The sequence below is a fragment of the Amphibalanus amphitrite genome, unplaced genomic scaffold (genome assembly GCF_019059575.1).
Source record: "Amphibalanus amphitrite isolate SeventyFive unplaced genomic scaffold, NRLGWU_Aamphi_draft 000135F_arrow, whole genome shotgun sequence".
NCBI classification, from domain to species: Eukaryota; Metazoa; Arthropoda; class Thecostraca; order Balanomorpha; family Balanidae; genus Amphibalanus; species Amphibalanus amphitrite.
Window position 1 is genome coordinate 907,500 of NW_024881630.1, and position 21,976 is coordinate 929,475.

Here is a 21,976-nt window from a genome sequence, read left to right on the forward strand (position 1 = left end):
CTGTGTCGAGTCGACGTCCTTCTTACCACTACGTGCATTGTTGCATCGCTTGAAGTTGCATCAACTGTAACCCGTCTGTGACAAGAACCCAGGCCGAGTCGCCGACTACCGAAGCGCGAGCACCAAAAATTGTATTCTTGTTCATAGATGGCATTAGTTGAGTACGCCTGATATTATACTGTGCCGCAGCTCAGATGTAAGCAGTTCAAGCTGGTTTTCGAATTCTTGATTGGCTGGCGTGAGCAGATTTTGCTCTATTTAGTTCGTTCTATGAAGTTATATTACCATGATTTTCGTTTGTAACAGTGCGTTTCACACTCCAAGCTACCTTCCAAAAGAATATATATTTTTCATTAGGACAATAAACAGGCAAATTTTAAATTACTAGCAGCACTTTGATTAGACGTAGACATAAAATGCGCAAGAGTTTCACAAACGATGAAAGAGCTCACTGTTCGATGTATTATGCTGCTACTGCTAACTTATGTGTTGTCATAGCAACGACTACAAACAGCCAATGAAATTCTTGTGTAAGATAAAGACAAGCAGCTAGCCTGGGCTAGGTCTTAAAATTGAAGGGAAAGGCTCATAGTGAAATTTGTTTGTTGTAGTTGGTGGCTTGGTTGGTTGGTAGATATATGACGGCTGCGTTGGAGTTATATGTTAATTTCTGTTATTTTCCAAGCAAATAGGAGCATTGGCAGCTGTTAATAAACCAATCCAAGTTCAAGAAAATGAGTATGCAGGTGGGTTTTAAACAAATGGTTGCATTAGTATGAGGCAGAGGTGGGCATCGCTACCGAAATTTGAAAACCGCTACCGCTACCTTCCGCAACCTGAGGTACCCAAAGCGCAATCGCAACTCCGAAACTATTTTGCAGATCGTAAAACCGCAACTCGCAACTCCGCAACTCCGCAATTCCGCTACCCACCTCTATTAGGTACAATGTTTTATCAGTTTTAGTCCTCGCATGTGTAGGCTGTGGGGGTTGGATGGACACCCCTCGGTTTTTCGCGAATAACTCGCGCAAAAAGCGGACGATCGCGACGAAACTTTCAGAACCGCGCGTTTACAGTCTATTGTGATTGTAAACGTCGAAACATGTGAAATGATGTTCGTCCCATGCATTATGGTGGGTGTCATTGTCACGTGAAGGTCAGGTCAAGGTCATTGACTTTGATGACCATTGACCTTGGTTCACTTTTTCGAGTTTTGCATGTTTCTAGGGTAGTTTTTTAGGCTGATTTCGAGTTTCGCATCCATTTGAACATTATCAAAGTAGTTTTAGTGCTTTCTAGTTCTTTACATGTTACGGCGCCGTCAGTCGTAGTTGACACCTACTATAGATAGCCGGCAGGACGCCTACTGGTTGACCTGACCTGACCTGACCTGACGGCCTAAATGCATGAAGACATCATCCGTGATCAAAACTAACATGAAATACATGATCAGTACCCCGAAAAAAACCATAACAGCTTCACTTCTTCGAAGTTCTAGCAGGTCCCAATTTCCCGACTTATGGGTCATTGACCTGACCTGGAAGGCCAACCAATGAACTAGGACCTTAAAATTGGGTATCATCGGCTTCCTCTTGTAACGGGCAACACGCTCGTTTTTTTCCACGAAGCTCTAGCTCGATCAGGGGCCGAACGGCAGGGGGCGGGGTCTAACCGACCCCCCCCCCTACACGTTAGACGCTGGCAAACGCCGTACGAGGGTTAGTCCTGAAGTACAGTGTTATGTCTGATAGGTAGTACCTTTTGAAGTGGCGAATTTCTCTCTCTCTCTCTCTCTCTCTCTCTCTCTCTCTCTCTCTCTCTCTCTCTCTCTCTCTCTCTCTCTCTCTCTCTCTCGCCCCCGTCAGCGGTGGCGGCCCCGGTATCGGTTGCGCTTTAGAATTTTTCGCTTCCGCAACTCGCAACTCCGCAACTTTTTTGTGCTTGGTAGCCGATCCGTAACTCCGCTACCAAGAGGATAGTCCGCAAGTTGCGGAGTTGCGGAGTTGCGGACTTAAGTTGCGCAATGCCCAGCTCTGGTATGAGGATACTGATATCTTCTTTATATAATTTCAACAGAAGTTTACTTGAAAGTAAAAAGGTGCCTTATTTGCAAATATGTAATTAAGTGGGATGAATTTGATAGATAAAAATAGATAAGATGACTTCATTTGACCCATTATACCCAGGCTCCACCACACGATTTTCTGTGTGATTTTAAGATAGCGCGAGAATGTAATGCTGTTGGCGATGCTAAAGAACAAAGAATGTTTGTCTAGTGCAAACATGCGTTGAGCCACATTGCGTAAATCACATTATTGAATGTCATGTAATATCGCTTACGCATTATCAGATTATCTAAAAAAGTTCAGAATTCTGAATTTTTTTTGTGATAACACTACATTGCAATATCACAATATATAAAAATATTCAGAGATGCTTTCTCTTTGATGTTCTATTTTGAGATGTTTCTTTTTACTGGACCACCAGTTTTTCAAATTACTTTTTAACAGCTCTATCTCTTTATGCACCAAATATATATGTTCCAGTAGTTTCTAAAGGTGTTTTTCTAACCACATTCACACTACTCACAATGCAGATGCATATGCAAATGAATCTTTGTGTCCAGAAGCTCATGTCTTGTGATTATGTGATTATGATACTGATTGTGGTGGACAGAGAGAAGAGAAGGCACTGGATGCCGCTCTGGATGCCTTCTCACAGCGGCTCAACGATCTGAAGCAGTCCATTGGGCAAACACTGCAGAAGCTGGAGGCAGGTCATGAGCACATGAGCTGGCCATCTCTGCTGGACAGCTTTGCGCTACTTTCTGGTCAGGTGAGCAATCATCACTAGTCAACATGTAGGCTTGCAGGCTATGTAGCTGGCTCTAACCAACTGATGACTTGTGCAAGGTAACATGTGTCATTGGCAATGTATAGAGAAGTAAATGTGCTGAGCCAATGTGTTTGCACCTTGATGGAAAACAACTGAATTGCATGACATTCCAAAACAAATGTATTATGTAATTTGTCAGTCAAAGGATCAGTATATGGGGTATTTGTTTTATTCTTCAATGCTCATGCCAAAAGCAAGTGTCTGACTAGAATGCTCCTAAGTATGGATGATTATTAGCATGAAGAGCTCCTATACCAGAATAGATGAGTACATTTGGTTTTCTTCATTTAGTGACTATCTAACAACTACACACTCAACTCACAACCCTCACTCATCACCACTCATCACCAGCTGAACAACCTGCTGCGCGTGCTGAAGAACGAGAAGACGCCGCTGCTGCGGAACCGCGTGACGCTGCCGCTGCTGCTGTCGCCCGAGCGCGACGAGCAGTTGGTGCGACTCACCGAGGGCCGCGTGCCGGCGTTCGCGCACGACCTGGTGCCGCACTACCTGCGCACCAAGCATGACCCCATGGTCGAGGAGCGGCTCCAGATGGTCGAGAGCAAGGCCGCCTCGATCAGCGCCGACGCCGCCCAGGTGAGCTCGCCAGTTCCGAGTTCGTTCACCTTAGGCTTCCGGCACCCTGTCTCAGTCTGTGATCGGTCTTTCTGCCGGAGTGCCGGAGTAATGCCAGTGTTATGTTGTTTGTCTGGGATGGGGAGGGGAGTGAAGGGGGAGAGGTGTCAGCGTCGGGAATAGTGTGAAATAGAGTCGTGGTTAATACTGCGTCGTGAAATAGCAGCTCTTTGTGAAATAGCAGCTGTTTCTCGAAATGCTGACGATGTGTCCAGGTGTCGTAAGATGCACACGGCAAAAAATGTGGCCAGGCAGTGACAAGCCTTCTTTCCGGCGCTCGGCAGAAACAAGTGACGGCGATGAACAAGGTGGTGAACAACCTGTTGGACACGATCCAGCAGTCTCGCGAGGACTGGGAGAGCGAGTCGGCACGCGCGCAGCTGAGCCAGACCTCCTCGGTGGCAGACACGCAGCTGTTGATCGCCGCCATCGGCACTGGTCAGTGGGCGGGCTCGCTCCGGGGCCCTGTTCGGTCGCTGTTTTTATATCAGCGTGCTGTCGGTTTTCCCCATATAAGGAAGTTATTGCTGGCGCTTCTTGGCCTCTCATTGGTCTAACGAATAGATCACTTGAATTCGACCAATGAGGAGCCAAGAAGTAGCAGCATGCTCGCAGCCTGCTGGTAAATAAACGGGGTGCGAACAGAGCTCCGGTATGGTGCCGTCATACTACCAGATGCTGACTGCCCGCAAATGAAGGGCTCGCGGCACCCCGTGCTGCCCTCTGCCCTCTGACAGGGACCGTTAACAGCCACTGGACCTGGTGTCCTCTGTCAACCGACCCTGACCGTCCCGTCGTTTGGTCTCCGAATGTTGTTGCTGCACTCTGACGCCTCTTATCGTTTTTTCCCCTTAAAGCTGCTTCATTCACCGACCTAAACCATCATGCTGTCCAGTGTTCAGTGGCTAGTTTGAGGTATTCAAATCAATTGACGTCCAGGACACTGCTAATGCTAATTTCCGCGCCGTTGCCCGGCATCACTGGCATGTAAGCTATAACCGCGTGGTTTCTACTCTGCTGACAGGAAAGGGTCTGAAGAGCGGCCCGTCCGCCCGGCAGGCCCCTGCCCCTATGCCCGCGCCAGCTCCTGTTCAGAGTAAGTGGTTGCCAGACCCTTGGCAAGACCCCTCCCCAAATGACAAACGTATTACGTAGCTACGTAGTACTTTGTTGCGTGCGGGATCGGCAGTTTAGGTGGTCATGCTTTTGGCGTTCTTCTGCTGCCGTCTGTGTGTCGTGTGTTTTATGTATCGTCTATTGTTGTTTTCTTACAGTGAAGAGTTAGCGCAATTCTTGCCCATGCGTATCTGTACATCGGCTCATATCGCCGCAAGCTTTGCAATGGGTACTTGGCTGAAGAGTGCTTATCGATCAATGGTATATACACCTTAGGCTTAAACCGTCGAAGATCAACAAATCAGAACGTGCGAGTCGCTGACTGCTCAGCATCTCTACGTGATAATGTATCGAATCACTGACGAGTGTCCGTTGCGTTTCAGTGCCGCAAGTGAACAAAGCTCCGAGCTCCATCAAAACTAACATCAAGGCCAACATACAGACGCACCCGTACAAATAGACAGCTGGAGATAGCCCATGCCACGACGGCGGCTCGGACTAGGTCCCGCAGTCGGTGACTGAGTTGACCTGACTAGCTGATCCGGTCCACTTTGGGCACTTCCATGGTGCAGAGCTCTGCGAGTGGAGCCGTGCGGACGGTGTACCGGATAAGGAACTCATTTTTCGCGTTTCCTTCACTCGTGTGTACAGCCTGGTCGGCAGTCTCAGTCGTATTTCAACTGGAGGTCAGGACATGCCGGCATGGACCTTGTAATTAACCGGCCGCCACGCATTTTGAAGTGAACACTGATTGGTGGTAAACTGAGGTCTACTGTGCTGCCGTATAAATGCAAAACCCATTATGTTCGGGTGACCTCTGATCTGAGGTAATGGCCTCTGACCCGACATAATGGTTTTTGCCTTTGCACGGCAGTGTGCATTTGTTTCAATGCAGTATATTCAGTAAATGCTGAGTGGGAATCGGCTAGATGCCTGCTCATTTCTCGTGTCCGTTCAGCTAAGCTGGAACAAGTATGTTTTTTTTTATTCGTTGAGTAATATCTCGCATCTTGCGACAATTCACTACCATCCAGCTGTCCCATAACCCGTGACCGGATTCACCGGCTATCTGACGTTATTTATGCATCGTCATCTCCTTAGGTACTAGCGATGACTTTCCCAGAGAAACTCTCGCGGCTCGTAGTAGCGTTATATTGCTCTCCATTCGGAAGTGTTGGGCGCCGTGTTTAGCCTCGTCCCAGCGTGGCGAGCTGATGACGGTGATGTCAAGCGTCGAGTGAATACCTATGGTTGAGGATTGATTAATAAATAAATGGGCTCCATCGTCTCCTCTCCTCTGTAATGAATTGACGGGTTTTGGTTGGATTATAAAAGTCTCGGTATTATTTATCCCTGTTTAGCCGGAATCGACAAGACTAGGGACAGGGAGTCATTGCGCACATTGCATTATTGCTATGACCGCAAACGAAGGACCCGACAAGATTCCTTTACTACGGACCCGAAATCCTTTATTTTCCCTTCATATGGTGCCTTGTTTACATATGGAAGCTTCAGCTTCGCGCTGCTTTCGTGGCGCTTGATTTCCAGCGGCGCGGTAAATTGAGTGGGCAGGGTCAAGGCAGGGTGAAAAGTTATTTTATGCGTGTTTTGAATTTTTCTCGGCAATCAGCCTAAATTTTTTGATATTTTTGAATGCAAGTGATTATATTCGAAAAGTTATGTGCCTTCGATATCAGTTCTGAGGCTTAATTGTACCAGCATTAATTGTGATTTGTGTGTCTTTTCATGACTCGGCTTACTAAATTCATGCAGAATAATCACATTTACAATTTACTGAATGCCTTTGAAGTGTAAAAAGTAAAAAGTAAATAAGATAGTATGTTTCATGATTTGCTGACATTAACCCGCGCCCTGCTGGGGGGGGTGTTTGAACACCCCCCCCTGTGGTTTTTCGCGAATATCTCAAAAACGGCGGCGCGGAGCGCCGCCGTTTTTGGTACACCTTATCATACATCAATTCTACACATGTTGTGAAAATTTCAGACCAAGGTCATTCAAGGTCAGGTCACCAGGTCACTTGAAGTGACCTCACCTCATAAAAACTTTCAATGTCTGTCATAGCTACACCGAGTGACCGATCGCTTTGAAACTTTCAGCGATTGCTAAGAGCAATAGCATGTACAAAATGTATATCTCAGAATTTTGATATCGATGACCTAAGGTCAGGTCAATTTTGCGACCTCCCCATTATAAGTCAATGGGAGAAAATTGAAATGCGCCTCTTTTGGATGAAAGACGTTATAAACACTCCCAAACACCGAATTACAAGTGTTTTAGACACACTGAACTTGAAAATGGTGTCCGTGACCCTTGTTTATGCCCTGAGGTCATCTTAGGTCACGAATGGTATCTAACAGTTTTTCGCAAATAACTTTTGATAGAGGCATGCTAGAGCGATGAAAACGCCTTAGATGTGTTCAGCTCGACGATACGGATCGACTGATATGCAACATGACCCTTTCCGGTCAGGTCATGACCTTGACCTGAGGTCAAATTTTCAAGTTGACCTTTCAAGGTCAAGTTATAGTTCATTCGATGCGTCTTGACGAGAGGAACACGATGCCGGTAAAAGTAAGCTCGTAAAATGCTTGGGTCAAAAGTTATTGCAGAAAAACTGTTTTCGAAAAAATCGGCTATTTTTGCAGTTTTTGCCCCCTGCAGGCAAAACCGTTGACGTTAGGTCAAATCTGAGAGAATTACTCAGAAAGGGCGTTAATAGGGCTATCGAATGCGCTTTTCCGCGGCGCTGTAGCTCTATTGGTTCCCGAGTTATGCGTTGGCTTCTTGGAAATTTTCGACATTTGACCTGGAAATCGGCGAAATTTTGCCTTCAATGACCTCTGGTGACCTGACCTTTGGCCTGACCAAAAAATTGACCGAAGTGATTTCGTCATTATTTTTTACGCTCTTTCGAACGCCGCCTTCCGCGTATCGCTACGTGGCCCAGGAGCCGAGTTACAAGGGGGGGCCCCCCAGCAGGGCGTGGAAATCCAGGACCCCCAGCAGGGCGCGGGTTAATATGGCAAACACTAGTTCAGACAACAGTGTATCGTTGATATTTTTGTTTGGTGATCATTTGCCAACCTTTCCATTTCAGTTGGGGATCCTGTTTTTCATTTGTCACAAATTAAGTGATTAAGTGAAGCAGGTATGATCGAACCCTAATTGCTCTAGTAAATTTTCTGCTCTGAAGGCTTGTGAAACACTGAATAGACATGCATTTACAATATGGGTGTGAATGTGAACATATGGCTTCTATTAAACTGAAACTACCCAGCGGCCAGCGCACTTCATTTATCAGGCGTGAGCCCTATTTATTTTGTAATAAAAGAAACATAATTTGATGTTTACCACATACTTTAAATGAATGTTGATGAGCTCAGAGTTCAGAGTTCTTTGTGATATTGGTGATATTTTTTTTTCTTAGATTCACTTCACATTTCACAAGAACAATTAATGTCCACTCTTTTTTTGTGACTGGTGGCTGGGGAGATTGTAAACCTGCAGTAAAAGGTGCTTATCAGTGGATAACACTGTTCAAAACACCCTCACTCACTTTAAGCTCCAACCTGAAGTGGCTTTGTTTGTTTCTAGCTCCATCAACTACAGAAAGTCCTTCATGTTTCACCACTTAGCTACAGGAGGAGCATATGATAGGATACTTGCCAACATGTAACAATGCCTTTGCAAACACATGTTTATTTAGCAGAGCTCTCTTTTTTATAAATATTTGTTATTAATAGATAGGTATATCACCAAATTGTCCTGAAGGTCCCCCAGTGGATCACTTCTTCCAATAACATGAACAGTGAACAGAACACCATGATGATCTGTAGAGACCTGAGAATTAGATTAGATGTAGGTAACTGTGAGTAAATCTAACACAATCTCATAATAGGTACCTATTAAAATTGAGCAATAAGGTAGACAAGATGTGAAAGGTAAGCGTAGGTGACATGACTTGCTCATTTTGTCATCTATCACTTAGATTGGTAAACATGGATGCTAAATAGGATTTGACATGATGACTGACACACTAACTAAGCCAACTTACAATTAGAGCTTACATTTGTTGATAACATTATCTCACCTTTCTTTCTCAATGTTTCTGTTTTCAGCAGTAAACCATGGGCTCAGTGAAAAAGAAGGCCTCCAAGGCATGCTCGGAGTCGGACTCTGACGATCGCCGCGGGCGGGCTCGGTCGGGCAGCAGTAGCCGCTCCCAGGGTAGGCCACCGCATAAGACCAAATGCAAACGGCGGAAGAGCGGCCGCAGCAGCAGCAGCAGTAGCAGCTCGTCGGAGCGCCGCCCCGCCATCAAAAAGTTATCCCTGCCGCCGACCAAACGGAAACGGCGGGAGCGCAGCAGCAGTAGCAGCAGTAGCAGAAGTAGCAGTAGCAGCAGCAGTAGCAGCAGCAGTACTAGCGAGGAAGAGCGGAGACGGAAGGCGGAAAAGAAGCGTGCAAAGAAGGAGAAGAAGCGTCGGAAGAAGGCGAAGAAGAAGCTGAAGAAGCAGCTGAAGCGGGAGGCTCGGGCGGCCCAGTCGGCCGCGGCGGGCGCCCGGTCCGACGGGGAGGTCGAGATCGGGCCGCCGCTGCCGGACGCCGGCGTCGGCCAGGCCATGAAGCCCATGACCAAGGAGGAGTGGGACAAGCAGCGGAACGAGCTGCGCCGCGTCGTCGACCCGGAGACGGGCCGCAGCCGGTGGGTGCTCGCCGCTCGGCCGGCCGGCCGCTCACGCCGCCGCAGGCCAATGAGTAACGCCCGCCTTGGGATGACACTTTACTCTGTCCTCTGTGAAATTTTACTGTTTCAATTGACTTAGTCGATTGCTAATTGTCATTTAATGCTAAACCATTACGTTATTTAAATTTTAATTCGGATCTATTACTTTAATCACGCGTGTCGCGTGGGATACTAAAGATTACCTAGCACCAGCTTTCTGAACGACCTTGTTTAGGATTTCATACGTTTTATTATTCTTCCAGCCGTGGTGTGTGTGTATTATACAGTAAGCCAATGTGCGGGCTGTCTCTGATCGGTTACCAATCACGCTCCGATACATTTTGGCAGGCTGATCCGCGGACGGGGAGAGATCGTAGAGGAAGTCGTCAGCCAGCGGCGCCACCAGCAGATCAACAAGCAGGCGACGCTGAACGACGGCGCCCAATTCCAGAAGGAGATCGCCCGGCGACTAGTCAATTAATCTCAGCGCCGGCGCGGTGGGTAACTATTTATGGGACGCGGTGCTCGGTCGGTCAGTTGGTCCGAGATCGCCGCCTGACTGACCCCTCGTACTATTCTGCTTTGCTTGAAACTGCCGGTGTGGATTGTGGTGTTTTCTTTAGTGTGCTTAACTTATGAATAGTGAAAAGCTCGTAATTGCTTCGTCGTTCCCAAGCGGAAATGCTTTGGTAAGTTTTCACGAAGTCCGTAGGTACTTACCCTAATGTATTTAAATCTGATGATGGCTGTGGCACCAGAATTGCGAGATTCTGACCATTGTTGTGTTTGTTCTAAGGATTGATTTTGATGTCTCTTCTGACACCCTTGTAGGTTACTGGACGTTTGAATATTTCACAATCACACTTCTGCAAATAACGTAACCATGAGTTTCGCGGCTGATTCCCGTGCATAATACTTCAGGACAGTTCAGTTACAACTGTGATGCATTGTAGGTATTTGAGTCTGAATGCGAGTGAACTGTGGACACGGACCCTGCTTGTTTTATAAGCAGGCTTTACGAGCATATTTGCACGCCGTTCTAGCTCCTGATGCCTTCTGCGCCATTCCGGCGGCTGGCATGTCGAACCCGGTCAGTTTACATGATTCTGTCTATTACAATAGCTATCTTCCAGTAACGCATCCAGCGGAATTGTCTGCATCAGTGATGCGATTGGTAGTCGAGGGACGATTTCGTTCAGAAGTAGAGGTCTGTCGACTGCTGTAGCACGTATCTGTCGGGCTTGACTGGCGACCGGATCTGCTGTATTTATGTGTCAATAAAGGACAGAGCAAGTCAGCAATACGTGCGAGCTTATTCGCCGTCTTGGAAAACATGATAATGGCATGATATTGGCCTGTAGTGTATCGAAGGATGGCATTCTACAGCTTTGGCTACCACGCCGTTGCGTAGTTGATGCCTGACACTGTCCCGGATCGATCATTGTATAGATTGATATCACCGTAACCCGCCGACTACGGGCGCACTAGTCGAAATAATGTGGATTGCTACGATTCACCTCAGTAGTTCGGAGCTTATCGCATGCGGATACATGAGACTGGGTCTAAGCAGTTACGTTTTGTGAGCTGATCAACCAATTTGGCAGTCTAAGCTTGCTCGACATCCTTGCAGCATCGCTGGAGTCTCGGGGCTCGTGTTACGCTCCACCGACACCTAAATGGACGATTTTTATAAACAAGTTGGCGTTTCAAATATATATTCCAAAACGTGCCACGTTCTAATAACTGGCAAGAAGTTACACTGTGGCCCGGATGACATTTAAAATGAACACTCCTGGTGACTGCCATTCATATCGCTACGCCGTAATGTGAGTCTGTAGCACACGCATGAGGGCACCGACCGGGCCATTCCACAGCTGCAGATACGGACGCACACACACTATAGTCCCTACACTCGGCCGTGAACGGCGGCGCGATGGCCAATGGACCAGTCATCGCTGCCGCACAGTTCGCGACCTCGCTCGGTCATTGCATTCTGTCTGCTACAAACGTTAGACGCCAGTAACATGGATGACTGATCCACCCACTCTTTCTGACCGCACTGACTCGGCTCTTCCGAATGAAGTCTTCACGGCGCTACCGCCGCTGAGCAACAAATTTGTCAGTAGGGGGCGGCTAACGGAGACTGGCTAAATGGTATCACAATGTGGGCAGGCCACGGGCCGAGAGCCGCGGAGGTATTAGCCATACAGTGGCATTGACTTGCGTCTGAGGTCCAAACACTCCCAGGCTAGGAGCGCTTCGTTATCTAATGCAGGAACTGCCGACGGCCCGGGCGTTCACAGTTTACTTCTCTTGACTCACTGACTTGACTGCGCAACAATGCGAATATGTAGGCTGACTGGAGACACATTCGAAAACTCCTGATACGCGTACACGACAAACCATATCACACGACTGACTAAAGCCAAGCGAGAACTCCTAAACTGATTACAAAACGCTCACGCACACTGTCAGGAGTTAGTACGCAATCGCAGCTACTCAGAATCACCAGTCACAGCTGGAAAAGATCGAAATCCATTCATACTTCACATGCTTACGATTGCAGATACATACTTCAGATGCATCGCCCCATAACAAACAGACGTTGGTCATACACCTTCTAATTACATCTCACGGATAACCATCCAAGCCAAGCTCAGAGCTGCGATGATAATGGTCAGTTCTCACATAGTGAGTTCGATAACATTGGTATATGCTAATACGGTACAATGGGTCTCGTTTTCTGATCGATCCGTATTGTGTGGGTAACAAGTCAGATCTTGTCGGTTGCTCAGACGCCGGGTCACACCGCACCCACGGGTCCTGCGGGTTCACCACGGCCACGAGGGGCCGACGTGCTGCTCAGGCTGCCTCAGGATACAACCCGGCTCAGTTTCAGCTCTCTCAGGGCCCGGCTAGACTCGGCTCTCGCTGTCTCACGACTCGGTCCGGCCCGCCCCCTCAGTCTGTTCCCGTTCCGGTCGCTGTCAGGCGGCCCCCACCGGCACAAAGTCGGCTCGGGCGCTGTAGGAGGTGAACTCGGCCCGGCCGGTGGCCGCCCGCTGCTGCTGTGGAGGCGGGGCGGCGGCGCTGGCGGCCGGGCCCTCGGAGGGCGGTCTCTCCAGGAACTGCAGGGGTACCGTCACCTGACCCGAGACCATCTGACGGTGTACCGTCCGCGCGGCGTCCGCCACACGCTCCAGGAAATTCGGCAGACCTGGCGAGCGGAAAGCCGACATCACTCAACCAGATAAAACAGCAACTAAAGGTCACAGGTAACCAAACACGTTGTTTCCGCCGCCGGGATAAGAGAACAACTGTACGATAAAACGTAATATATTAATGGTAATTTACTGGTTTTAACAGTAACAGACGCAGCCGGCAAGAGGAAAGCGACATGTGATTGTAACAAAATCGAAAGATCAAAACTCAAGCAACAAATATTGTCAAATTCTCTTGAATAACCAAATCAATCATCAAACAAATGATTCAAATATACTTTCCAATAAAACCAAAACAGAAACAATTTAAAATTTGTTGTCATGACCTATTAAAAAAATGAATTTGACGCTCGTGACGCATTCTCAGTAGCACCACATCCTTGAATTGAAAACAGTAGTCGAGCTGCAACACACATAATGCAAACATCTCATCACTTCAAAGTAGATCATTGAATCTCGCATTAAATCTTGTCAACTATAAACGTTCCCTTAGACCGCTATCAGGGAGGTTATGACGCACGATGGGTAAAAAACTGGCAAACAGCCATAAATGTCGCACCGGCTGGCCCCGATCCGAGCGGCTGTCGTCAACAGAGTGACAGGATCGATCTGATGGGCAGCCTCACAATAACACGTGCCGCGGAGGCAGTCTCCTGCCGCTGCAGGAAAATGGTCTGTGGTAGTTCACCAATAATGGATGGACAGTCCAGCCAAAGGAAGGGGCACCGCAAACCGGAAGCGGATTATCAGTGGTCTAGGAAGTTGGGACAACTCAACATTGGTTCGGACTTCGGGGTAAGCGGGTAGTGTGGTAACTGATGGTGGCGGAGTTGGGGTGTGCAGTGGGAGTCGACCGTATGAACCGTCGTAGTACGTAGGCAGGTCGTGCGTTGTAAGAGAGTAGTGCGGGGGGTATTTAACTATAGGTTTAATTGAACTTACCCGTGGCGGCCACGTAGTTGGTAATGACCGGCGGTAGGTACGTGCCCGGATCGTCAAAGTACGTCAGACCAAAGTCCATTCCAGGCTGAAACAGACAATGTCGCTAAGCTGAGCAAAAAGACGACTGAACAACAAACTAATAAGCATATGATACACCGGCACCGCACGTCAACACCATTTGATATCCCACAAAGACCGTCAACGACCCCTCATCCACGGAAGCCCAGGCCTGGTTCGCGGACTGACCTGATCGAAGTTGGTGTGCGGTCGTATGACCATGACCGACCAGTAGTTGTTGACGCGCACCACGCCGGGACGCTCGGGACAGTCGTCACGGGCGGCGCAGCGCGATACGATGGTCATCTGGCGCGCTCGACGGTCCACGTGGTACGAGCGGTCGAACACGTAGTCCCGGTTCTGGAACATGGTCTGAGGACGGCAGGAGACTGGTGGTCACGGGGCGACAGAGTACCTACATGAACGAGCACAGTGACGAGCTCACAACAGCAAAGCGTGCAAACCAAATTCGCGTCATAATTCCTTGTGTCCGAAATATTATTCGTCAAGCAAGCGTGTCTAGACGAGTACGGCATCTTCTCGGTTCCGTCCACCGGTTCCAATGGCTGCCACTCACCGGAAACTTGACCTGCCAGTAGATGACGTCGCCGTCGTCGCCCGGTTTCGGGTCGACCACGCGCAGCTCCATCACGCTCGGGTCCCACTGGGTGCGGTACTCTGTGTTCAGCTGCACCTCGAAGAACGACTCGGCCGTCACATCGTCATAGGTACCGTACACTGCCGGAGCGGGAGGCACACCCGGTCAATCACACTGCCGTGTCAAATCGGCGAGGGATGTGCGCACCAGGCCATCGCCATCATATTATATAAGTAATGCACACATGACGTAACGAGTTCTGCTCGGAGTCCGGGTTCGGGGTTATGCATCGGTAACAATAAAAATGGGGCTGTGGTGAAAAACTACGCAGCCGTAACAAGCACTCTAGGCCGGGCGGGTATGTCCACCCACAAGTAGCAGCACTGCCCAATCCGCCCGGCCTACCACCCATCGGCCGCTCCCCGCACCTTTGTACGAGTAGAGGTGGTCTTGTTGACCGTGACGCTGACGCCACACCACCACGTGATTACGCTCAATGAACGGCTCCCAGGTGGCGTCCGGACCCCGGTTCACCGCCGCCGTCGGTCCGCCGTTGGCGCAGGCGCAGTAGGCGATCTTCTCCACCTGTCTCCGCGGGACGAGCGGCGGTTAGGCACGGGTCAGAGCCATTAACCTCTATAATACCTACTAGGTAGGTATTGTACTTACAGAGGTCAATGGTCAGAGCTCATAGCGATTGTGTGCTTTAAAGTAATTGGGGTGATTTTTGTGTCTGTTTCCAAACTACACTTCTCCCCGAATAGAATGTTATGCTTAAGTAATGCAGTGCCCCCCCCCCAAAAAAAAAAAATTAAGGAAGACGCTTTTCAACGCAAAATGGACAACGAACGATCGCAGAAAATAAGTTTCATTTGGAGTAATATCACGGATTTTTACATAAATAGCAAAAGCACATACCCCTTAGCCGAGAGATCATAAGTTCTCACCTGTCTGTCAAGCACCTGACGTTTTCCGCACTCGGGGCAAATGATGCTTTCTTTGCAAAGTTTTGCAAAACGCTCGAACTCGCCCTCGTAACCGTGCCTGAAAACGGTGAATGTCCACTAAGTAGCACAAAAAAGTAGTACGAAGCATGTGGATTTCCATTTTTCATTGACAGGCAGAATGAACGCTTAGTATTGATAACAAAAATATCCAGGCTAAAATGGCCAATTCAAACGCTGAGCAATACTGGGTCAACCGCCCTTCCCTTCTCACCGTGCCGGAGGCGGCGGCTGATCCGCATCCTCGGTATCACCGTCAGCTCCTCCCGTCTCCTGTTCCTGCTCCGCCTCCTTCTCCGTCTCCGCCTTCTGCCCGTCGGCCGGCGGTGGGGACGGCGTGGCCTCAGTCCCGACCACCAGCGCGGCGCTCAGCAGCAGCCGGCGGCCCTGAGCGGCCAGCAGCCGGCGTACCGCGCGTAGCATCTCCCGCAGCGCCTCGCGGCTGTACAGACCCGAGTAGAGCTCGAACAGCTACCGGCAGCGTCACGTCGTCACCCGCTACAGCTGTTAGCGGAACAGAATCAAACTCGACATATGAACATAGCACTAACGCACATATGAAGCGTTTTATGCACAGGTTGAAGCCAGTCAAGTTCTTTCCTTGTCTATTTACTCGAGGGTGATACCGTGTTTCGATCGCCGCAACTGACCTGCATGGTACGCCGAGTTCTGTAGATGATGACGAACTCGCACTGGATGACGGAGAGCCGCAGCAGGGCGCGCGACTGCTGGCGCAGCATGGCCAGCAGCCGGCGGTGCAGCGACAGCACCTGCTGGGCGGCCGCCGCGCTGCTGACCAGCGGCTGGCTGCGGCCGGCGGCCGTCTGACTCAGCGGCGGCTGCAGCCGGCCGGCGGCGGCACGCGCCACCGGCGACGCAGAGGCGGTCGCCGCCGCCCGTCCGCCCTTCAGCAGGGCCAGCATCCTGACCTGCTGAGAGGAGACACCATTCAATGCACAACTTTTCATTGCATAAAAAGGCTCGTTGCTTATAGAATTTAAATAGGATAAATATAGATAGAGAAAAAATGGATAGATATGGTGGATAACATGAGATTTGGTTGTGAGCATCTAGGTAAGCAACAACAAAAAGAGCCAAGAAAAGTGATGTTCAAACCCTTACTAAAAATGGGCACAAACATATTTTGGTAGTGAAAATCTAACCTGTTTAGTAGCAAGATAAAAAAGTCAATTATTTCCTGGTACACTCCATTGTCTCCTATACATCATTTTTCTTTTTAAAAAGCACATCAGCAGTCAGTAGAGAAGTTCTACACACTTAAGTCTTAACAGTAGGTAGGTAAGCACCATGCTGATGCTGGGGACCACAGAGTACAGACCACTAAATGCAAACAGCATATATCTGCACACCACTCTGAAAATTTACAGGCTCACACCACCAAACATCAGCTTACTCTTAGTACCCCCACAATGATGAGTTTTCATTGATATTGCCATTCTTTGAAACCTGGGCCCTGTTCAGTTTCAATGCATGCCACTACAGTGCGCTACTCTGCTCCACAGTCTTGGTGCGGCGGTTGATACGAACTCGCCTTGATGCTTCTGTGTTGCAAGCATCAGTTTGTTGATATTTCCATGGAAACATAATATACTGCGACACATAGCATGCTGTGGCACAGTGCCATGAAACAGCGGCCGAGGGCCCACACTGAACTACAGCATCAATACCTGAGCCAAAGTTTAACGACGAAGGGTAATATGTATTTGAGGGGAGCCAGCAAATGCATTGAAACACTTTTTCTTTTCCATCAGTTTTTAACCTTTGAATTTTTACGCAGCATGCCGATTTTTCGTTTTCACAGTAAACTGAAACGCTCAACTCTCCCGTCAACGTCATGCCTTAGTACCTAACAATCTGGCGTGAGGTGGCTTAATCATTCCTGACATAACAAAGCTGTCCCAAATACCTACCGTTAATAAATAACAAACACAGCAAAATTTATCTTGATCTGTGGGTACCTACGGAAAATCGCTTGGCTGACAATTTTCGCAATACACGTGAAAAAGAATAATTAGATCACGTCTTACATGCGCCAGTTTACATTTCTGCAGAATATGGCAGCATTGTAGAGAGTTTTCAAAGTATGAAAGAATTTTATCTATTAACGGGCTAGCTCATTTGAATAAAATGATTGTTTATTTGCTTAAATGTATGCATAAAAAGGAACTCAGGTACGTTTTTCTCAATAAGTTTTATGAAAAAACACTCGAAGTACTGCTAGAAGGGATTTGCTAGGAAAAAATTTCCCTTTAGAAGAAATATGGTAAAAATAATACTTTATCCTGCTGCATGTCTCGACAATCGTGACGCTGAATAACGCCTACAATCTGCCCAGGCTCTAACACATGCGTAGCCGGTTAACCCTCTGTGTACCTCCTTTTGCATTAGAATTTTGCCGGCTGGACACATCCGGTGCTAGGATTTTATCTATTGGCAGTTTCAAGCTCGACTTTTGAAGGTTAAAAATGAGGTTATAGCCCAACTGTTCCAGCAGATCAAAGGTATTTGCTGCACAGTAAAGGACCTTGTTGACCAAGTTAAGACCCTGACAGCATCAGTGTCGGCTCAAGCCTCCACTCCCTCAACCAGACCTCATCCTGAACCACCAAGACTGCAACAGCCTGCTGCCGACTACAGGTCCATTGTTCATGAGGAAATGAAAGAGATGAGAGAGCGTGAAAAGCGCAAACAGTCTGTCATAATCAAGGGCCTCCATGCCGATTCCACAGCTGATCTAGCCTCAAAGTTCGAACAGTTGACTGATCAGGTTATGGGCACGAAAGTTGGGCTGACTGACATCTCATCCATCCCTGGCCACCCACATATCTATCGTGCAAAGATCATGAATAGTGAGAATCGAAAGCTTGTGTTAGACAAGGCAAAAGCTTTGCGAAACACTGACTACTCCTCAGTCTATATATCTAGAGACTTGACCTATGCACAGAGATCAGAACTGCTTGCCCGTCGCAGGGCCCGTCAACAAGAACAGGCGCAGGCTCTTGGACTGCCCTCAGCCCAGTCTAACACCGGACAAGACACACGGACTGCCCCCTCTGTGGGTGCACCACCCCCTGCCTCCCAGGGAAACTAAAACGGAACCAAGACTGTAAGGCTAAATCTGCCACTGACACCACCAATGTTCTTAGTATTATGCACACAAACATCAATGGTCTGGCACCCAAATTTAACATGCTCGTAGATTTGCATGCCAAACTCAAATGGGATATTATGTGTATTACTGAGACTCATCTACTGCCCAGTATTTCTAGTTCTATTGTTGATATACCTGGCTACACTCTCTTACGTCATGATGTTTGTGGGCATGTGCAAAAGCATGGTGTGTGCTGCTACATCCAAAACAGATTGAGTATCGACCATATAATCCAACCCTTACCTAACCTCCTTTCCTTTCGCCTGAGTTCACTCAATACATTCGTGCTTATTGTGTATAGACCGCCTTCTAACTCACCAGATTCAAATGACCGTTTAAACCAGTTCATACTTCACTTTTGCTGTGGAAAAGAAGTGATTGTCCTAGGTGACTTCAACCTTCCTGGTATTGATTGGCCAATCCAAGTGTCCCATTGTCCCCCACTAGAAAGGATGTTCCTTGACACATTCCTATCCTTAGGTCTCCATCAATGGATCTCTGAGCCAACATATCCCAGATCTGGAAATATCCTTGACTTGATCTTTACCTCGGAGGCAGATCGAATAGGATCTCTCGATATCATGGCCCCACTGCCTGGATGTGACCACTGTGCTATTTCATTTGATTACATATTTGATGCTTCACCATCACTTAACTCAGTTCCTGGACATATCATCCCTCAGAGAGCCTGGCACAGGGGTAAGTACCAAGCAGCAAATCGTATGCTCAGTAACATTGACTGGGACCTAGAGTTAGCTTTTCTAGACTCGGATCAGTCCTTTAAGCGATTCGCCGAGATACTCAATGATGTGTGCACAGAATGCATTCCACTTAAGCCACCTAGTGAAGGTAGGCCTCCCTGGTCAACCAATCCTCCCACCAGCCTAATCAAACGAAGGCATGCTGCATGGTCCCGTTATAAATCGGTAAGGCATCAGCTTGGTCGTCACTCTGGTGAGGCTCGTTCTATGTATGCCAGTTTTGCCAGTCTAAATCAGCAGTGTCGTAAGTTTGCCGTTCAGGCCCAAGCTAAGTATGAAGAGGATCTAATCTCGAAGTCTAAGGAAAACCCCAAGCTTTTCCATTCATACATCCGCAAGAAGAAGGTGAGCCGCCCCTCAGTGGGTCCATTGAGACTTCCTTCAGGACAACTTACTGATGATCCCGGTCGTATGTCTGAACTATTTGCTGACTCATTTTCCTCTGTCTACACCAGAGCAATCCCAGGAAACCCTGCTCCTCACCAGCGATTCCTTGGGGAACTTCATAACATCAGTATTACCCAGAATGATGTTCTCAAAGTACTTCTAGATCTAGATGGCAACTCTGCCATGGGGCCTGATAACATCCACCCACTCTTACTTAAGAACTGTGCCACTCACTTAGCTTATCCCCTTGCAGTTATTTTTAACAGATCACTCCAGGAGGGTTCCTTACCTTCTGACTGGAAAACATCCTTGGTTGTTCCCATCTTTAAGAAGGGTCAAAGATATGAAGCACTTAACTACCGACCTATAAGTCTAACATCCGTTTCTTCGAAGAGAATGGAACGCTTGCTGTGTGATTCTCTTACATCTTACCTAGAATCCAACCAACTCCTGAATCCCCACCAGTTTGGTTTCAGAGCAGGTAGGACTACTATGGACCAGCTGCTCCTAGTGTATGATACAGTATCTAAACAGATTGATATCGGGGCTGTCAGTGATGTCATACTGTTCGATTTCAGCAAGGCATTTGATGTGGTGGTACACGACCTGTTGATTGACAAACTACAAAGCATTGGAATTCAGGGAAATGTCCTAAAGTGGATCAGATCATTCCTGACAGGTAGAACCATGAGAGTGTGTGTCAAAGGGTACAAAAGTCAACCTAAAGCGGTACTTAGCGGAGTCCCGCAAGGATCGGTACTCGGTCCTCTCCTTTTTCTGATTTATGTTAACACTATTGCATCCTCACTAAAAAGCAGTTATAAGATATTTGCCGACGATCTCAAGATTTATACTTGTGTCAAACACAGTAATAGGCCCGTCTTAAACCCTCTGTCTGACGCGGCCGTGCAGAATGACATAGATATTCTCCATGCTACCGCGTTGTCGTGGGGCCTCAACATGAATGTTAAAAAATGTGCCGTACTCCGTTTCTCAAGACACTGTGCCAACCTAACCCAGCCCTCCTACTACTTGGATGGAAATCTGATCCCAGTGGTTAACAGGGCCACTGACTTGGGTGTAATAATCGACACTAGCATGAGATTTCATGATCACATACAATCTACCGTCCACAAAGCGGGAGGGCTGGCGCAGAGTTTCCTGAAATCTACAGTGTGTCGCACCCCAAATTTCATGATATTTCTGTTCACAACACACATACGTCCAATTTTAGAATATTGTTCATGTGTATGGAACACTGGATACGCGATGGATCTTCGTTCACTAGAGCGTATTCAACGGCAGTGGACGAAGCACATCGACGGTATGGAGGGCCTTACGTATGGCGAACGACTAAAAAGTTTGAAACTGTACTCGGTACAAGGCAGGCTGTTACGAGCAGACTTGATCCAGTATTGGAAAATTTTCAATGGTTATTCTTGTATCTCACCCGCTGATCTTTTCCTACGCCCATCCCTTGCTAGAACTAGAGGCCATTGCCACAAAGTGTTTCCCCCTGTCACAGCAACCGACACGCGAAAACGATTTTTCTCCATTCGATGTATTTCACTCTGGAACTCGTTGCCATATGATGTTGTGTGCGCACCAGATGTTACCAGTTTCAAACGCTTGCTTGACACATGTATAACAGACAGCCTTTATAACTATTTAGATTGACAGGTACCCGACATTGTGATTATGCTTGCGACAATGTGCTCATATTGTATGTATGTTTTTTCTGAACATAGGAAAAGCAACAGGCTTTACTATGATGAGACGCACAATTCCAGTCAATGTTAAACTGCACGAATTAGGAAAGCCTTTGTAACGTAGGACTGGCGCGTCTCTTGTGTTTGGGGTTCTCTCATTCCTCATTTGCCTTCCTTCTTGCCATCCTGAAACCCAAGACATGATGGAACCCAACGAGGTAAGAATACGAGGTAAGAGGTAAGAGCGAATTGATATAGAAATAACTTGCTTTTATGAACTTTTGTTTATGGGTTCCCGTCTGCATGTCTGTTCAGTGTTAATGTTTAATGATTTAATTTTCCTAAATCTTATGACTATATGGTCAGTTTTCAGGATATTTGGCCCATGTTTTAAATGTAGAAGTAATTTAGTTCGGAAATGATTCAGGATTACTTTAATAGTTGATGTCAAGCCCTGCCCCCGCGGCCCCCAGCACAGGAAGTCTGGATCATTAGACTCCAAAGTCCAAACACGACAATCCAGGCTGCAAAACATGGACACTGGTGAAAACAGGGTGCAGGAGGGCATATTTGGACACATGACAATTGAGAAGTTCCCCCCTTCTCAATGCCTTCCGGCTTCCACACAGCGATTGTCACATGGTTTTTGCGACTTGCGAGTGAATTTCTAGAGCCTTGATCAAATCGCCTCAGGTGCCCTGTTTTCACTGTCATCCCAAAACATGGCAGCA

General features: G+C 47.8%; 4 protein-coding genes across 19 annotated transcripts in view; 3 read left to right on the forward strand and 1 right to left on the reverse strand.

Annotated features, from left to right (window-relative positions):
* The first annotated feature begins 587 nt into the window (after positions 1 to 587).
* LOC122382191 (mediator of RNA polymerase II transcription subunit 8-like) lies at positions 588 to 5,935 on the forward strand. 2 transcript variants are annotated; one of them, XM_043367187.1, is made up of 6 exons: positions 588 to 746; positions 2,677 to 2,835; positions 3,247 to 3,492; positions 3,816 to 3,969; positions 4,556 to 4,627; positions 5,031 to 5,935. In XM_043367187.1, the coding sequence occupies exons 1-6, from the start codon at positions 735 to 737 to the stop codon at positions 5,105 to 5,107; spliced, it is 720 nt and encodes a 239-aa protein (XP_043223122.1). In that variant the 5' UTR covers positions 588 to 734; the 3' UTR covers positions 5,108 to 5,935. The 2 variants fall into 2 exon arrangements, with proteins under 2 accessions (XP_043223122.1, XP_043223121.1); XM_043367186.1 differs by lacking the exon at positions 588 to 746 and adding an exon at positions 979 to 1,133.
* Positions 5,936 to 6,193: 258 nt separating this feature from the next.
* LOC122382192 (ADP-ribosylation factor-like protein 6-interacting protein 4) lies at positions 6,194 to 10,695 on the forward strand. 7 transcript variants are annotated; one of them, XM_043367195.1, is made up of 3 exons: positions 6,194 to 6,211; positions 8,787 to 9,373; positions 9,743 to 10,695. In XM_043367195.1, exons 2-3 carry the CDS (start codon positions 8,796 to 8,798, stop codon positions 9,873 to 9,875), a joined length of 711 nt encoding a protein of 236 aa, XP_043223130.1. In that variant the 5' UTR covers positions 6,194 to 6,211; positions 8,787 to 8,795; the 3' UTR covers positions 9,876 to 10,695. The 7 variants fall into 7 exon arrangements, with proteins under 7 accessions (XP_043223130.1, XP_043223129.1, XP_043223127.1 ...); XM_043367194.1 differs by having other exon boundaries at positions 6,197 to 6,238; XM_043367192.1 differs by having other exon boundaries at positions 6,197 to 6,231.
* Positions 10,696 to 11,092: 397 nt separating this feature from the next.
* On the reverse strand, positions 11,093 to 17,296 carry LOC122382190 (stAR-related lipid transfer protein 7, mitochondrial-like). Of its 7 annotated transcripts, none has more exons than XM_043367181.1 (9): positions 17,148 to 17,296; positions 15,867 to 16,145; positions 15,431 to 15,687; positions 15,160 to 15,256; positions 14,641 to 14,797; positions 14,192 to 14,352; positions 13,804 to 13,986; positions 13,558 to 13,642; positions 11,093 to 12,611 (listed from the first exon to the last, which is right to left on the reverse strand). In XM_043367181.1, the coding sequence occupies exons 2-9, from the start codon at positions 16,137 to 16,139 to the stop codon at positions 12,382 to 12,384; spliced, it is 1,443 nt and encodes a 480-aa protein (XP_043223116.1). In that variant the 5' UTR covers positions 16,140 to 16,145; positions 17,148 to 17,296; the 3' UTR covers positions 11,093 to 12,381. The 7 variants fall into 7 exon arrangements, with proteins under 7 accessions (XP_043223116.1, XP_043223114.1, XP_043223117.1 ...); XM_043367179.1 differs by having other exon boundaries at positions 15,867 to 16,148; positions 17,148 to 17,246; XM_043367182.1 differs by having other exon boundaries at positions 17,200 to 17,227.
* Positions 17,297 to 17,578: 282 nt separating this feature from the next.
* The window catches only part of LOC122382184 (eIF-2-alpha kinase activator GCN1-like), a 55,877-nt gene continuing 51,479 nt past the window's right edge, over positions 17,579 to 21,976 (forward strand). Inside the window, exon 1 of one of the 3 annotated variants that reach the window (XM_043367173.1) lies at positions 17,579 to 17,738. The gene's annotated coding sequence lies outside the window, so the exon portion shown is untranslated. The remainder of the gene's footprint in view (positions 17,739 to 21,976) is intronic. The other 2 variants (XM_043367169.1, XM_043367170.1) reach the window with 2 other exon arrangements.

What these genes read in the sequence shown, in the direction of transcription:
- LOC122382191 (XM_043367186.1), top strand. Translation starts at nt 1,110, where the DNA reads ATGATGTTCGTCCCATGCATTATG. An exon ending in TGTTCGTCCCATGCATTATG is followed by an intron (nt 1,134 to 2,676) that starts GTGGGTGTCATT and finishes TGTGGTGGACAG; the next exon opens with AGAGAAGAGAAGGCACTGGA. An exon ending in CGCGCCAGCTCCTGTTCAGA is followed by an intron (nt 4,628 to 5,030) that starts GTAAGTGGTTGC and finishes GTTGCGTTTCAG; the next exon opens with TGCCGCAAGTGAACAAAGCT.
- LOC122382192 (XM_043367195.1), top strand. Translation starts at nt 8,796, where the DNA reads ATGGGCTCAGTGAAAAAGAAGGCCTCCAAGGCATGCTCGGAGTCGGAC. An exon ending in CCGGAGACGGGCCGCAGCCG is followed by an intron (nt 9,374 to 9,742) that starts GTGGGTGCTCGC and finishes ACATTTTGGCAG; the next exon opens with GCTGATCCGCGGACGGGGAG.
- LOC122382190 (XM_043367181.1), bottom strand. Translation starts at nt 16,139, where the DNA reads ATGCTGGCCCTGCTGAAGGGCGGACGGGCGGCGGCGACCGCCTCTGCG. An exon ending in GAACTCGGCGTACCATGCAG is followed by an intron (nt 15,688 to 15,866) that starts GTCAGTTGCGGC and finishes CGCTGCCGGTAG; the next exon opens with CTGTTCGAGCTCTACTCGGG. An exon ending in CGCACACCAACTTCGATCAG is followed by an intron (nt 13,643 to 13,803) that starts GTCAGTCCGCGA and finishes TGTCTGTTTCAG; the next exon opens with CCTGGAATGGACTTTGGTCT.